The sequence below is a fragment of the Parasteatoda tepidariorum genome, chromosome 2 (genome assembly GCF_982258835.1).
Source record: "Parasteatoda tepidariorum strain Cologne lab strain chromosome 2, Ptep-v5.0, whole genome shotgun sequence".
NCBI classification, from domain to species: domain Eukaryota; kingdom Metazoa; phylum Arthropoda; class Arachnida; order Araneae; family Theridiidae; genus Parasteatoda; species Parasteatoda tepidariorum.
In genome coordinates this window covers 127,628,905-127,646,544 of record NC_141756.1, presented here as the reverse complement: position 1 = coordinate 127,646,544, position 17,640 = coordinate 127,628,905, and the positions used below count along the sequence as shown (strand labels likewise).

Genomic DNA, 17,640 nt, shown 5'->3' with positions numbered 1-17,640 from the left:
TTAGCCGCTCGGCCATGCCGACTCGTTTGTGTCATAGCTTCCTCCTTAAAAGCACGATCGTGTAATAGGGCCGTGATATTCAGAATGCTTTTCCTCAGATTGCAAAACAATTGGATTTTCTTTACTTGAATTTTTCCTTTGTTAACTTGTCATGCATGTCATAATTAATGTTTGTTTGGTTATCTGTCATTCTTCTAATTGCTTTGAAAGTGTTAGACAAATAGAGGCTAAAATGTATGAGGTTCGATTTTCGGTCGTCGATCTCATGCATTCAACTTGCGTCGGTGACGTCATGGTCTGCGGGGATCGGCCAGTTTATTTTCATTTGCTGTTGGTCGTTCTTGCGTGGATCATGACGTCACCCGTTATCTGTACTTAAGCTTCTGTTGATCATTTTGTATTCTTTCTTTTCGTCACTCTGTTTGATACATTCTTTATTATTAATGTTTTTAAATAAACTCATTTCTTCAGAAACTTCGTTTCTCTTTTTTTTTTTTTGAGTTGTTGATATACAGGTATGATATTCTGAGAGAATCTCGGCTGTCAGAAAAAAGCGTATTAAGGCTATATCAGCCATCTTGCGTTTGTTTGATGCATTGATATCTTCCAATTTTTATGTAATTTCAGACAGTTTCCTTATAATTTTATGGGTCCCAAAATACATCTTCAGCAATTTTTCAAATAATCCTACTTTTCTGACTGGTCTAAAAATCCACACAAGATTCCTGCAGCAGAATTTTTTTTGGGTTTTCTGTGACGAACCTCTCTGGTGCTAATATCTTTCTGCAAGATACATTTGATAATAAGAAATATACACGCTACTAATTTAAAGTAACAGAAATGTTGTGTTAAAAAAAAAAAATCCTATTTGAATAAAATAAAATTGTAAAATTTTTTTTAAAAGTGAATATGTAATATTTTTTTTATTCAAATAACCTGGGCAATATTCTCACCAATGTGAACACGTCAAAACACACCAATTATTTCCTTTTTCGCTTTTCTTGAATCCATTTAGCAGTACCTGGCGAAAAAAGATTGATGACGAAATCATGCAAATCTGATTCTTCAAAAAAAGGGGTACTAAATGAGTGTTTCGTGTCCCGATTTGGTTTTTGTATAAAATAATATTGTAATAAAAATATGGGATTTTAAAAAATGTGTGGAAATAAATCCTCCCTCCCCCAAAAAAGCATTAGAATCATTGCTTTAAAAATTTAGCATTCATGTGAAAATCAATATCAGTAACTGCCAAAAATAGAATCAAAACACATGGATTTGCGATAATAGCGGCATCAAGTGAGTCATCAAGTTATTTAAATCCGCAATTTAAATGTTACATGTAGAAATAATATTAACTGAGAAATAACCACAATGTTAAAAACCTGTGTAATTCGGTAGCATTAAAAAGTAAAAAATAAGAAAAAAAAGAAATAAAGAAAATTGTCGCATTGAAATTAAGGAATTGATTTGAGTTTCGCGTATAATTCAATGGTGTAAAAAGCAGGTATCGGTATAATTCAAAACTTCATGAAGAATCTGAAATCAAGAAATTTACTAGATTTCACAACGTATGTACATGCCTTGGCCAAAGAATACCTAAAGAGGCCTTTTCATTTCAATTCTAACCTTCAGTAAGGATAGTTTCGAAAAGGGACGAAATATATTGCACCTCCAAAACCCGTTCTACTGTCTCCCCTACATTTTTTGTGGGGGTCCGTGTGTGTAACCCGAAACTAATCGACTAACCACTGTCGCAGAAGGGGGATTGCAACCTGCGGGGGTCAACTAGCTTTCAAAAGATATCAGAAGAAACTCACTCTTCATCTTATATTATGCTTTTTCTCTTTCTAAGAAAAACTTAAAAAATATTTTTTTTAACTCTAAAACGACTTTATTTATTTTCAAAATAGTTTTATCATTTTATTTAACATGCACTTTTTCTAATTATATCTTGAATTGTTTATTATTTTGATTTGATTATTTAGAGAACTAATAATAACCAGAGTATTTAAATTTATAAAATTTTACTATGTAGTCATATGAAAGTAATTCATATAAAGTAACTACATTAAAAATAAATTTATATTTTCTCTATAGATCAAATAAAGTTTGTTAATTTTTTTAAAATTGATTTGCTAATTTTTAAAACTTTTTATGTTAAAGTAAAACCTTGAGTTCAAGATTTTATTTTTTTATTACGTATTTAATTTTCTTCTTTCAATTACAATTCAAATACAAATATTTTTCACAATCTTTTTAATTTTAATTATTTTTTTTAAAGATTGTTACACCGTTTTGAAACTAATTAAATTCTACCACTTTAAAAAACTATGTTAACATTTAATCCATTGTTTAAGCAAATATGGTTGCTTACTATGTAAATTTAATTTAGACTTAAATATTTGAATTTCGCAATTTGAAAAAACTAAATTAACCTTCACTAAAAACTCACTTCATTTTAATTATTACTTTTGCTAACTACAATTATTATTGTATAAATAACTCCGAACTGGAATTATGATTCGATCTTAAAAAATGAACACCGGGGTTATTTGTCACAAACAAATTGAAACATCAAAATTGAAAATTATTCGATTTAATTATCACAAAATTTTAAATCTTATTAAGACAGATCTAGTTTCCGATTATATCACTTAACTTATTCAAATAATTTAGCTCGGATACATTTAAAACTTCACCTACAAACTCATATTCATCATTTTTACTTACATTATTTCTTCTCAGTTATAGTTACTTTAAAAACTTATCGCCAGAGATATTATTTAACAATAATACAAAAGAAATTCCTTATTGATCTAAAACAGTTATTTAGTATAAATTTATTAAACTGCATATTTTGAGAGCGCAGTTTTATATGAAGTTTATTTTAAAGGAATAAAGGAAAATATAACTTATTAAAAAGTGAATATATTTTATTTATCAGCTTTTGCTTGTTAAAAGGTATTTATATTTTATCAAACAATTTTTATCAAGTAATATCTTGTGATTACTTTATATAATAAAGGAACTTCATTTTTAATTAAATTATTATAACTAGGACTGGGCGATATTAGAAATTATATATCGTGATATATCGTCAGTTTTGCATCGCGATATAGCGATGTATCGCGATATAGTATTTTTGAATTTCATTTACTTTAAGGCACAGAAAGTCAGATTTCTATCAAGACTTCATACGCATATTGATTTAAATCAATTTATAAATTTGAAAATATATATGTTTTGCTAAAGAAAGATATTAAATAAATTGACTAAGATGTACAAATCTTACTTAAAATATTTATTGAAAAAATGTGTGTAGATACAGAATGAAATATTTGCACTTCTTTATCGTTTATAAGGTATAAGCAGTCTTAATTTAAGTTAACCCCTAAAACACCCTTAATGAAAAAAAATATTGTTATTAAACAAAAGCCGATTTTAAAATTTCAAAATATATTTTAATTAAAATAAAAGTTAGATTGACTAAAAGCCGAAGTTTAAAATTAAAAATGTTCGAATTTTAAGCTAAAAAGTAAACATAAAATTTGTAATAATTTCTTAAAATTTTTGTTCTCTGAAAGATTTCTCAGTTTAAAAATAAAAAGGGAATTTTATAAAGATATCTAGCTGAAATTATTGAAAGAAAATTTAAAAAATTAAAAAAAAGCTTGTTAAGAAATTCATTATACACTTAAAACAAAGTGTTAAAAATATTTTTTTTTAAAAAAAAAAAAAAAACTTTTTTTAACAAATCAATATTTGCTTGTACTATTATGCGTAAATAATTACAGAATTATTAAGTTCGATCGTAATGTTCAAATTCTTAATGAAGAAGTAAACACAAGTTTTGTTATATTTTCTAAAAATGATCACGCAAATAACAAAAGATTTCTTAGTTTAAAAATAAAAAAATAAATAAAAGTGAAATTTATCAATATATTTACCTAACAGCATGGGAACAAAATTTAAAATATAAGTTCGTTAAAAAATTATTTGTATGCTTAAAACAAAGAGCTAAATAAATTTTAGAAAAAAAAATGCTTCTTAAACACTATTTTTATTATTATTTCATATAAATAATTAAATTAAATTAAATAATGACCGAATTATGAACGAAAAACAAAGTAAGGCAAAGTTTCTTAATTAAATTCTTAAAAATAAAAACAAAAGAATTGTGATATTCGGTAATATATTTAGCTAATTAACTAATAATATAAAACGAAAATTAAAAAAAAATAATGATTTTACTCTCTAATAAAACGAAGTAGTAATTGATAAAAAAAAAAAAGAAATGAATAAAGTTCGCAAACTTTTCAAATTCTTTTGAACAAATAAAGTTTATTGACTTATGTCCAAAAAATAAGTTTTGTTTTAACTTTATTTCTAAAAATAAAAACAACTGAAGATTTATAAATTTAAAATCAGTAATAGAAGCCCATTAAATTATTAGAAGTTTTATCCGAAAGGTTTTTAATAAATTAAAAGAAAGTAAAAAAATAACCTAACAAATTTATTTACTTTGTAATTTAATTCCTTATGGGTGCCTTAAATTAGATTTCCGATAATTTTCACATTTAAAAATATAAAAAAAGTTTTGTCAGAAAATAAATAAAAAACTTACCTAATTAATGAAGAAACTTTTCTTTATAAATTCTTTTCAATAATAGATTGCGTTCAGAACAAGCTTACGACGGCGATCACGAAGTTAATCCCATTGAAAATAATCTACAAGAAACGATTTCAAATCGCGAAGTTGCGAAAACGAACATGTGATATAACGATATAAGTTCTCAAAAGTCATTCTGATTCTACCGCTCATCAGTCAAGGCCGTCTCAACATAACGAAACAATATCGTCTTCCACAGCGCGAGTTGGCATCGGAACGTAAGAGAAAGTCCTTGCGTGTATCGCTATATCGCTAAATCGTTATATCGTCTTCTTCACTCTACGGCTTAAATCAGATTTCTGATGCATCGCTTGGAATGAAAGTCGCTGTATCGGTTTGCCGATATAGGCGTTAAATCGATATGTCGCGATATATCGATTTATAGCCCAGTCCTAATTATAACCCTAATAACAAAGAATAATGGTAAAAGGGGGTAATGAACGCATTTTATTTGTAAATGTCGTAAATAAAAGGACAAATAAATAACTTACAAAAGTATAACTTATTTCTAAGAAATTCCTTAAAAACTATCTTTGATAAGCTTTATAATTTTCTAAACGTAGAAGTAATATTATAAGAAAATTGATGTAACTCTTTCATTTCAGTTATGAGGATTCATAAAAAAATACCATTATTTCTGTCGTAAAAATAAATTATAACATTTTCGACTAATAAGCTGAAGTGACAGTTTAAATTTATTTTTCTAATAGATCATTTCGATGGATCATTAAAAACAACAAAATAAAACAATTCTATGTTATTTTACATTTTAGTACATAAATTTGTGAGACTGCTCACTGTAATTAATATAAAGATTTATCAAAATAATCGAAATTAATTTATAAAAAGTACGATAACGAAATTTTTGAAAGAAAAGGCATTTATTGGTTTTGATTAAAACTTACAACATAACAACAGATTGAGACAAGTTTACTTTACAAAATTTTATAAAATACAAAAATACAGAAAATTATGGTTATCTAGGAGATATATTCATATAGATGGCATGCTGGCTAACCCTGGGAGGTTTTCGTGTTTTTCCTCTTTATGTAATGCTAGTGACGGTTAGTTTTCTTATATTTTAATTAACTATAATTACACTAATTAAAGTTTGCAGTATATAATTTCTACTAAAACTCTTCTCCATGAATGGCAAAAGAGGGTCAGGGAAGAGAAATTAAAATAACACATTGATTACATACTTTGTTCTAGCAAAAAGTTATGAATAAAAATTACATTATACACTTTTAATATGAATTTAAAAATTTCTCGTTATTAAATACATAAGATATTGCATAATTACTACTCTTAATATATATTTTTAGAATATTGCGAAAAAAAGTTTTAAAAAGTGTATTAATTAGGAACTACAGATCAGGGAATCAACTAAGGAATCAGGTCTGAAAACATCAAACCCAGTTTGACTGTCTGAAGTAACAAAGAGTAGCTTAACTCTAAGTATTACAGCTTATTTTTATATTTTAATTTATCGTGATGAAATTTCGTGATGTTTATAATAATCACATTTCTCATTCTTTCTATTTCATCTGGCAATCAAACTGGTTTCAATATTTTCAGTGTTGCGTTCCTAAGCATCGATTCATTATATTTTGATATCGTTTGTATTTTTCTCTCGTGAATATTAATTATGACCACTAATGTTCTTTTACTTCCTTTTTTTTTTAAAAGAATTTTACAATACATGCGTGTATTTTCATATTTTTCTTCATTTGCTGATTAAAATGAAAATTTCATAATACTTTAGTGTTCTTGTGTATTTACATTAAAGCACTAAAAACAGGGTTTAGTGCTTGCTCATGTTTGGATGATGCGTGGTCTTGTGTACTAGCTATTTTTTTTCCTTACCGTGAAAAAACATATTATCCCAGCTATTGGAGTAATTAAAACTATTTACGGAATGAAAAAATTGGAACCTTTTAAATTTTTTTAATGTGAATGTTTTTTTAAACCTACAAATGAGTGTACGATATATTTTTTTTAAAAAAAAAGGAAAACTGCAGTTTTGTGATGCTTTATAGTATATTGGAAGATCTTTACGTCATTTATTCGATTTTAATTAATCTCACTTTATTCAGCAGCTAATTTTTTTAATTCTGAAACATCTCTAAAAAACAAGAAACAAAGTTTAAAAAAAGGGGAATCATGTATTTAAAAAATAAATTCCATTCTCAAAATAAATAAAAACAAGAAAATTATTACTACTAAATAAATAAAATGTATATAGAATGAACGAATTATCAGCAAATATAATTTTCATAATAAATTACAAGCTTATAACTAAAAAGAAAGCTATCGGTTTTTAAAGCGTTCCCCATATCAGTTCTTCAGGAGGACAGAGAGAGAAAAAGATTTTCAAAAGGGAGCAAGACCTCCCACCGAGAAGATTAGTGAACTTGGGGGTGGAAGTTGCCTTCCTCCCTTACTCAAAGGTAGAAAGTGACTTGTGTTTCAAAGGCAATATTACAAAAAGTAATAAAGATTAAAAAAATTAACCTACATTTTCGTGGATAGGAAAGATTGAAAAAATTATTAGTATTTTTTTTTAATTGATCACTCCGATTCTTGAACAAGAAAAATCGATTCAAAGTATGACAAGCCCGCCATAGACTTTACATGTTAAAAGCAGAATTGAGGAGTCTGCTTGGTGCAACACTTTTCTCCCGGCAACCACGATTGTGGACCCGACTTTCTGATCATTTGAGCGCGCCCCTTGTTTTTTGTTCGCCAAGGTACATGCATACACTGAGATCACATTGTTTTTAAAACAAATTTCACATTTCTTGTTCTTCCTTTCTCAATTTTTTTTTATTTGATCAGTGTTCCCCATGTATTTTTTAAAAAATGTAGCGGAGAATTTAGAAAATTTTCTGCGCGAAACAATTTTCAAAGAAGTATATTACACTATTTTTTTAATCCCTTTATTTCCCCATCTTAAAATTAATCTGCAATGTATGTATTTCACAAAAAATTTCCTGATTTTTATTTTGAACCACTGCTAAAGCCTATTATTATTATAAGTGTAAAGAGAGGTCAATTTTTATTTTGTATCACTACTAGACTTTGAATAGTGAACCCTTTTTGCTTTATCATCAGATTTGGTTGTATATCCTCAAACCACAGAGATCATTTTATTTTTCAAGTGCTTGATCAGGAATCCCATAGAATGTGTTAGTATATTATTGCCATAATAGTATGTTTTAAATTTATTTATATTTTATATTTCTTTTTTTCAATTTTGTTCTCTAGGTTACTTAGATAACAATCATATTATTGATGAGCACAGATTAAAGAATTATTTAAACCGTCTTTTAAGAGATGAAGATAGAGAAAGACAAGCTAGTATGATACGTCAATTACGGGCAACTTTTGAACACCCTGAAAACTTGAAAGTAAGTCTGTTACCATGAAAGGTTTGTTTTATTTATTTATTTATTTCTGAAATGTATTTAAAATTCTATTAGTTTTTAATAATTTCTACTAAAACAAAGGTATTCCTACTTAAGTTAAGGAGGTAATTCATACCTACTTATAATTTGTTACAATTATAATTAACAATAATTGTAATACTACAATTATTAATTCATTGAAATCAATCATGAATGAATTGTTGGATAGTCTTTGTAATTAATGTACAATTGTACATTTTATTTAACCCCGTGGCAGAAACACGGCGACACAGCGACATTGTCGCAGAAAGGGACTGAGTTCTTGCAGAAAGATTTTCTTATTTGGGAAACAAAATTTTTGGGTTTGGCAAAAACAAAAGTTCTCAAAAAAGATTCTGCAGAAACAGAAACTGTTTTACAAAAAAATAATTTCGACAGAAACAGAAATTTCTGCAGAAGCAATAATGGTTCTGCAAAATTATTTTCTTACAGAATTGTTTTTAAATAATTGTTTTTCTAGCGTACCGTGGAAGGGGAAAGCACTCGTGATCCTCCGTTAATCTCCCTAGTCCGTGTCCAACACAAACAGTAACTGGATATAAAAGGGGAGAAATTTTTTCCCCTTTATTAAGCTATTTTTGGGACATTTGTCAACTTCGGCCTTTATCGCTAGCGCAGTAATTTGCTTTTTGTGTTTTCTTGCGAGAATAGAGCGTTTTATATTTTTTGCACTTATGTGGAAAATTTCATGCCTAAAAAGATTTTTTCTTTCTTAAAAAAATAATGTCTAGCGAAAAGGTTATTTGTTGCTCTTGTGAAGCAACAATAATTATAAAAAAAAAATTTGAACTTATTTTTCAAGGCCCATTTCGAAGAAGAAATAAGATGGAAAATGACAATATCTAGCGATGTCAGAGATTTTTTTTTCTGCAAAGCGACAGGAAAAGAGGAAAGAAACTTTCCACGCTACTAATATTGAAAAAAAAAAAAAACGTTCTAGATTCAAGCCAAATATTCTTACTAGTAGCGATGTTGATAGCAAGGATGAAACGGATGATAAAATGCCTATATCTTTTGAATTAAGCCGTCGATATAAAAAAAACACTTGCAATATAACGATAAATGAAATAAAGCCTAAGATATCTCACTATCTACGATTTTTTGGCATGCGAATGAAAACCAGATTGGTGGAAAATATTTATTGGCGAAACACTTTCAAATAGGTTTCCATACGCATGTGAAAAAAATCGCATCCAATGAGTATGGCTCTAATACAGATGTTTCAGCACTGATGAAGACGATTTCGTTTCGAGATGTTGAATAGTCTTGAGCGTATTGAGTCGGAAACCGCGTCTGCGTACTTCGTGTGGAATCAATGCTATATATTTACACAATACAGTGAGACTTCTGTTACAAATCGCAAGCACTGTGTATTTTTTTCTTTCTGAACTTAATCTGATCACGAAAAAAGTTTTATTTAACTTCTTTTTTTTTTATAAAATTTTTTCAATAAGTCAGCACAAAATTAATCGAATCTAATTGTTTTCAAGAAATACATTGCTTTAATTTTTTTTGCTTTTAGAATTCGGTTATAGTCAATATTATTTTATTATTTTGATTTTGATTACTCAACCTCAATATTAATTTTTTCATCTGATTTGTTTCTGTACCTGATACAATTACTATAATGAAACATTAAATCATACTGTTTTAAGCTGATACTTCAAATTCAGTTATGTTGTTTTATAAATTTAATCTTTTTGTCCATTCTTAGCTATTTTTATAAGTTCTATCTTATTACAGGTTCTGGGTTATCTTTATTTATGCTCTAGTAAGCATTTTTGTCTGCAGATCTATACATTTACAATTTTACTTTATTATCGAAGATTATGCACATTTAAACTTATTAAGAAATTTAAACTTATATTATGACATGAAGAAAAAAAAATCTACATAGTTTTATTCTATGCATGTAGGCTTTTTTATAAACATGAAGTGCAACTATTATTATAAATTCATTACACATATATTTATAACGATAAAAATATCTTGCAGAAAGATATTGGTTCTAGTTAGGTTTGTCGCAGAAAGCCAGAAAAAATTCTGCCACAGGGTTATTTAAACCTACCTGTCACATTCAATGTCTCATTTTTAACACTAGATTGTGAAGGAAGTCATTTTGACTGTTTTTTCATTTACGAAAAATGTACAAATATTGCGTAATTTTTTTATTTTTTGCGAAGTGAAGTAAATATTTTTATTGTTAATATTTACTGATAATTTGTTATGTAACTGTATATAATATAATAAATATCAAAAATTAATTAAACAAATTTCTTTACTCAATAGTTATTCTTTCACAATGCAGTCATTTTGACTGCTTTTGGGCAATATACTAAGTTTCAGTCTTTCTAGTGTTATGTTAACAGGGGTCTGTCTAGGTTTTTCTGATCGGTACCTATTTTGTGAAAATTTAGACGTAATTTGTGAAAAATTAAAAATTATATTAAAAAATCAACACAGAAATATGGATTTATCGTTTCTTAAGGGATACAAAAATGAAATTTTAAGAAAAAGTATTTTGTGAAACTACCGTTTTTCCTAAAATTGAATTTGTGAAACTACCGTTTTTCCTAAAGTTGAATTTCTGAAGGTACCGCTAAACGGTAGTAAATTCGGCCTGGACAGACCCCTGGTTAAGAACCCTTTTGTGTTTTAATTACATTTCTTTTTAAACTTATAACATGCCTAATATATATATATATATATATTTTGTGTTACAGGTTATTCTTGCTCTCAAGGAAGATATTATTTCTGCTTTAGAAGATTTCATACAGCCTGGGTAATTTATTATTGGCTGTTTGCTGATTTTAATGAAGAAATATTAATTTCTTTTTCTTCTTAAATTATGTCAAGTATTTGAAAGCATTAAAAAAATTTATTAGTTAAAAATATTTTGAAAGTTTTTGTTTAATTAATTTCCAAAGCGTTATTAAAAATAAATCATTAAATTTTAAATTATGTAGCTACTGAAATTTTTTTTTTATTTTTTATTATTTTTTCCATTCATCAGTTTTAATAAAAATAGAATAGAAATACAGTTGTAAACTGAAAAGTAGCAGCTCTGAATAAACAAACTTAATTTCACAAATCATTTGTTTTTTTAACTTTTCAAACAGGTTACAGGTTTTAGGTTTTATTAGCAGATATTGTAAGTATAATTTGTCAAATATTTTCAAATTCATTACTTATTTAATTGCTAATTTTTATATTGGTTTGCTTTTCTATTTATTATGAAAAAAATTATATTCAATACTAAGTTTTATGTGCATTAATTAGTGAATTTGATACTTTAATATGTTATTCAGATTTCTCTAGTAATTAAAGGCATTTCTTATACTATATTTTCTTGGGAATCTTCATATTTTCTTATACCATATTCACTCACTTAGATTCTTGCTCTTACACTTTCTTTTGTTCCTATTTACATTTTGAAAAATAAAAATTGAAAAGAAAAAAATTTAAAACATTTCAAACAAGCTATAATTAATTATACACCGATAGTGTAATTTTGCTAACACAGCAATTAAACTAAATTTTAACTCTGAAATTTAAAATAATAATTAAGTTTTTTATGAAATACTTTGTAAATTTTAAAATCAGTGATTTTTTTAAACATGATTTAAATTGTACTTTAAATAAAGCTATTCTAAGTCAATGGACAATGCATCTGCTTAAGCTTAATCAGAAAGATTTGATCACTGTTAGACAGGGTTGGAAAAAGAAGTTTTTTTTTCAAATTATGTATGGCAATAGGTTGGGTATCAATGCATTAAACATAAATATGTTTGTGTTAGACCAACTGTTTGTCTACGATAGGTACTCGGTCCGCCACAAAGTCTGCGGCAGTCTGGTGCTATGGAAACAAGAAGAGAGCATTTTAGGGAGGGTGGCTTCAATGAAGAGGTCTCCTTTTCTGTCGCCTTCGATGATAGCTTGTATGGGGAGTATACCAGATTGGCTGACTCAGCCACCAGTAGGAGACTTATTTAATCTGATTCAAGAACTTTTTTAAGATTCGCATGAATATTTCTTTCTTACTTAAAATAATTCTCTCGATTCAATCAGTTGTTATTTTTTAAATACAAAGGAAAAAAAGTGAACAAATTCTGACATTAAGGGTAGTACAGGTTTTTTTAATATTACTTTTTAATTTTACGATATTTATTATGAATGTTCATTGATTGTTAGATGGTTTAATTTCTAAACTTGCACATTTTTTAAAGCAGTTAATTTCTTTTATTACTTGAATTTTCTGGAAAAAGTGAAGAGCTTAAACTTAATAACTCTGATTTTAAAAGGAGATAAAACTTTTGCTGAAAATAAAAATAGTTCACGTTATCTGTGCCGTAGAAATATTAAATATCTTTGTTTTGATTATTAATTTTTAAATATTTTATTTATTTATTTATTTATATTTTGAAACTGAACGCAAGTGACCGCAACTAGGATGAAATCTAAAACTATCAACGATGATTTTTATCAGCACCCATCAAACCATCTGAAATTATCAGAAGTTTTTTTTGCTTAAATTACGTTTTCTTATTCATATTTTATTGTAACCTGTACAGTTTTTTTTCACTATTTATTAAAAGCAGTTTTTATTAGCAAATTTATTTTTTTCTTAATAACCAATTTACTATGTATGATAAATTTATAGATGAGTTATTTATTAATAAATCATTGAGCTGCTTTAAACAATTTTATACAATTTCCATTCATATTCCATACATACATATATATTTTTTTAAATTTTTTTTCTAAAACAGAAGCTTTTGAAAAAAAGAAAAGATTAAAAAAAAGGAATCACACGCTCTAAACGATGTTTCAGGCGCGAATGCTCATTTCTCTTAACTCTAGGGCTAATACAATAGATGGAAGAAAGAAGTCTCCTTTTCTCCCACCGAAACCAGTCTTAAAGAGGGACCCCGCACCCCTACTTGAAATAATCATACCTCGTTACCATAGTCCCCGCCACCCCTCCAGACGAATGGCGGACAGAGTACCTATCGTAGACAAACAGTAGATCAGTTTAGTCTTAAATCCTGAGTTAAAATATTAACAAAAAAGAACATTTTAACTGCAAAAAATATTTTTGCCAGACTTTAAGTTAAAACTGATAAGCAAAGGAACATATACTTTAATAACCAGTTAAACCTGTCATACAAATGAAATTAGAGCTTTTTAACGTAAATACTCATTTACTTGGTTATGCTATCTTTTAGTTAACAATGTAATTAAGCTAAATTGTTTTTTAAAATTCATTTTTTTTTTTTACTTTAAAATACATTGCTTATTATTTTATATCTTCTAATTTAAAGAAATTTTTTAACAGTTAAAGTTCATTTTGTTTTATCTATAAAAGAAGCGTAAAACAAATTCATTGGCTTGCATAGTTAATAATAGCATACGAGGGCTCAGTTTAATTTCAACAAAGTTGCTAATTTTCTTTATTATTATCTATCAAATGACTATTAGCCATACATAATCTCTCTCTCTCTCTATAATTATATAGAGAGAAAAAATTGTAGTGAAAACATGGAAAATGTTTGGAAACATATTTTATGAGTTCTATATACTTGCAGCTTATGTGCAGTAAATAAAACGTATTGGTTTTATTAATTTCTTAGTTTTTTTCTTTTTGTCCTTTTATATATATATATATGTGTGTGTGTGTGTGTTTATATATATATATACACATACAGTGAAACCTCAGTGGACATTCTTGGGGATGAAAAAATTGTCCATTTAGGAGAGTTGTCCGTTTGTGGGAAGGGTACCCTAATAATGAACTTCAACACCATAAATTGTTTTTAGAATATTTTCAAAGATAAAGAAATAAATAATTTACAATAACTATCTACAAGGATATTTATTTAAAGTTTAAAAAAATAAAAAGGATTTATAAAAGAAATTTGATATAAATACATAATTCTAGATGTAGCTACAGATAAATGAATATTATTTTCCCGTTAATCGAGATACTCAAGTGAGACATATACTGAATAGGAGCTTTTAGTCCTAAGCCGGTTTCAATTATTAGCTTTAGATCCCCTACCACTTACCTATCATTTAATTTGAAACTTAATTCATACCTCTTTGAAAGTAAACCTCCCATAAGTCATAGAAAAAGAAAGCAATACCTGTTAAGTCATGAGGCCCTATGGAGTTGATTATTCACAATTGATCATCTATCAGGTGTCTGAGTAAATGTTTAATTTATATGAACACTTCAAAGATTATACTTCTATTCTCCTTTTTACAACAGCTGTATTAAATACAGTCTTCAAATTGATAAAAAAAAAAGTAAGAAATTTTCAATGGAGAAGAAGCATTGAGAGCATTTAAGACGTCATTTCAACTTGAGGGGTCTCATAACCTGTGTCGTCCAGATGTAAAGATCAAATGATGCCGCTCTCTGAATTATTTCACAAGAACAGTATCATTTTCTCTCCTTTCTTTACAAAAATAACGAAAGGTGACAGAAGAGAGATAGATTCTTTAGTAGTGAAATAGCTTAACACTATTTTTAGTTATGGATAACGCAAAAAATTTATGTGCTTTAAAAATGGTGAAAAGTTGCATATTTTTTTCTTGCAATTTAAAACAGAAATAGTTTTTTTTTTTTTTTTTTTTCAAATTTGGAAGAAGTGGTGTCTATTTTGAAGAGATGGAAAATAACATTTCAGGGTACGGGAGTGTCCTCTTTGTAGAGAACGTACATAATAGTTTGTTCATAGAAGATTCCCAGGGAATTGAAAACATGTCCGTATTGAGAGACGTCTGTTTTGCAGGATTGACCATAACAGGAGGTTCACTGTGTATGTATAGATATATTTATGAATATATATGTATATATAACTTGCATATTGCAGAAATTTGCAATAAATTCAAAAATCCTAGCTTACCTGTTGATTTTTTAAAATTTTATAAATTTTATGTTTTTTAAATTTTATCTTCTGATTTTTTTAAGTTTTATATATATTTCCTATTGTGCCATTGGAAAGGGAAAAAAAATCACCAAAACTTGCTGAATGTTTGGGACAAGATCTGATTTAAATTTTATTTGGAACACAGCTAATAGAATAATAGCATTTTCAAATTTAAGACTATTTTTAAAAGGAGAACAATTGATAAGTTTTGCTCTAAATGAGTTTAAAATAAAATTGTACTTTAAAATGTTAGTTTTTAGGAAAAAAAATCTAACAAAAAAGTATATAAAGCATTTTTCAAACTCTTCATTAACTAATTGTTAGGTTATTTAGTTAGCTATCATCAGAGCTCATTCTAGACAGAAAAAAGAGCAGGGTGCAAACGTTTAAAAAAAGGGCATTATTATTCTAAAAGGGCAATAATTTCTATCTATGGGCTTTTCACGTTCTATGAAAAAACATTGTCAATTAGTGAAAGAATTTTTTTTTATTTTACTAACAATAGCAAAGCAATCATATTTACTCATTTTTATTAATAAATTAACATATATATCGAGTTATTGAGCTAATTAACTTAGTAATTTATTTAAAATGCTTGCATATATTAATAAAATAATAAATGTATGTTTTTAAGTGTCTGTAGTTATGATTTAATAATTAAATTGATTAATAATAACTATGATTTAATGATAGTGGAAGCAACTGCAAACTTTCTAAGACAAGTGCAACAAGGGGGTGTGATGGCTATTTTTTCCCCCCATGTAAATCTGTGTATTGACAGCAATGACAAACTAAATAAAAATAGTTGATAATTTAAGAAATCCATTGTACAGTTTGGAGAAAAAATAAAGAAGGATTGAGGAAAGAAAGGGTTTACAGTCTATTACATCAGGGGCAACAGGGTGGATTCTTTTGACTAAAAGGGCAACAGGGTGGATTCTGTTGACTAAAAGGGCAACAGGGTGCTGCGCCCTGTTTACCTTGCCTAGAATGAGCTCTGCTATCATATTGCTTATATAATTAATGAATAAGAAGATAATCATATTGTTAACTCTGGTTAAGATTTTTATTTTCTTCTTTTAGGTTGAATGCAGAATTAAAATATGAACTAGTTTTAATGATTGGTACTTTCTGTGCAGTTTTAGGATCAAAAGCCAAAAGGTAATCTATTAATGTTCGTCTCATTATTATTTTTTTATTTGTAATATATCTAGTTGAACATTTTATGATATTTCGGAATTTTATTTTATTACTCTATTATTCTTTTTTTAAAATCAAATGCGGTGCATCTGTTACTAAAATTAGCATTCTTTACATTATAATATAATACTATTGCCATTTCTATATGTTGCTGAGATGAACTTTAAAGTCGCTTTTTTTAATAATTTAGCTAAGTTTGTAGTGTAATGTTTTTGTGAAGTCTTTAATTTATATTTTCTATAAAAAATAGGCAACCCTCCCTTCTCAAAGGTTGATTTTAAACTTGTTTAGAGCTTCAGTTTGTCTATGCATAATATTATTTACATTTAGCAAAATGTTGCCAATGTCGTATTTTAGACAATTCATCTAAAATAAATAGGTTTTTAATTTTATACAGCTAGCAATCTACTGGAGATAAAATATTTTTTTCAAGCATAGTTTTGATACATCGATTTTGCATTTTTCCTTAACACTAAACATACCATAACCGTTCAAATGACCATTTAAGAACTTATGCACAAAAAATGTACTTATCATCTTATCGTTTTTGCACATTTAACTTTAATACTTTTTCTAACAATTATATACAATTAATATTGTATTATTATTATTTTTTGTATTTTGTTTGTTTCGTATGATACTTGTTGTATACCTATTTCCACCACAACTGGTAATTTGACCAGGAGAACAATTTATAGCATTATAAGGTTATTGGATCAGAAATGACGATGTAATGCATGTTTAACGTATTGCATTCGATGAGTTGCACATTTCTGCAAAGACTGATGCGTAGTTAGTTCAATCAGAATAACTGTGACTGCAAATTTCAAGAAAGTACCTAAAGTTTTAGAATTGCACTTTTGTGTCAGAAAAAGTGACAAAAACTAAATGTTTTGGTAAGTAGCTTATATTTTATTTTGATAGCATTTACTTCATTTCTAACCAACTTTTAGTTTTTACCCAGAAAAATATCAAAACAATCAAGACAGCAGATTTTAAAAGAAATAATATTAATTATAAGAATAATTATTCAAATTATAATTCTTATATATTCTTATAATTATAACAATAATTATAAAAATGGTAGAAATAATAATAATTAGAAGAAATATGTTTGCGGAAAATGTACTATAGAAACACCCTGTATATGTAAAAAATGCATTGAGCAATGAATTAAAAATTCTTATTTTATGTGTTGATAATACATAAAAATCAGCAATATGCAATTTTGTTTAATTATAATAAAGTTTTTTTAGTTTATTTCCTCCTTAACATCTGTATTTTATACATTCAATCGAAAAACATAAAGTCTGGTCATTTGACCGGCTATGATAGAAATAGGTATAGATTAAGTGTTGGTATGTTTAGTGTT

At 27.2% G+C, this 17,640-nt stretch overlaps 1 protein-coding gene across 3 annotated transcripts in view; it reads left to right on the top strand.

Annotated features, from left to right (window-relative positions):
- nonC (serine/threonine-protein kinase Smg1) overlaps nt 1-17,640 on the top strand; it is a 184,001-nt gene that overhangs the window by 2,886 nt on the left and 163,475 nt on the right. For all 3 annotated transcript variants that reach the window (XM_087158370.1, XM_087158369.1, XM_087158371.1), the window contains exons 2-4: nt 7,937-8,079; nt 10,860-10,918; nt 16,152-16,229. In XM_087158370.1, the coding sequence (XP_087014496.1) occupies nt 7,937-8,079; nt 10,860-10,918; nt 16,152-16,229 (280 nt within the window). The remainder of the gene's footprint in view (nt 1-7,936; nt 8,080-10,859; nt 10,919-16,151; nt 16,230-17,640) is intronic.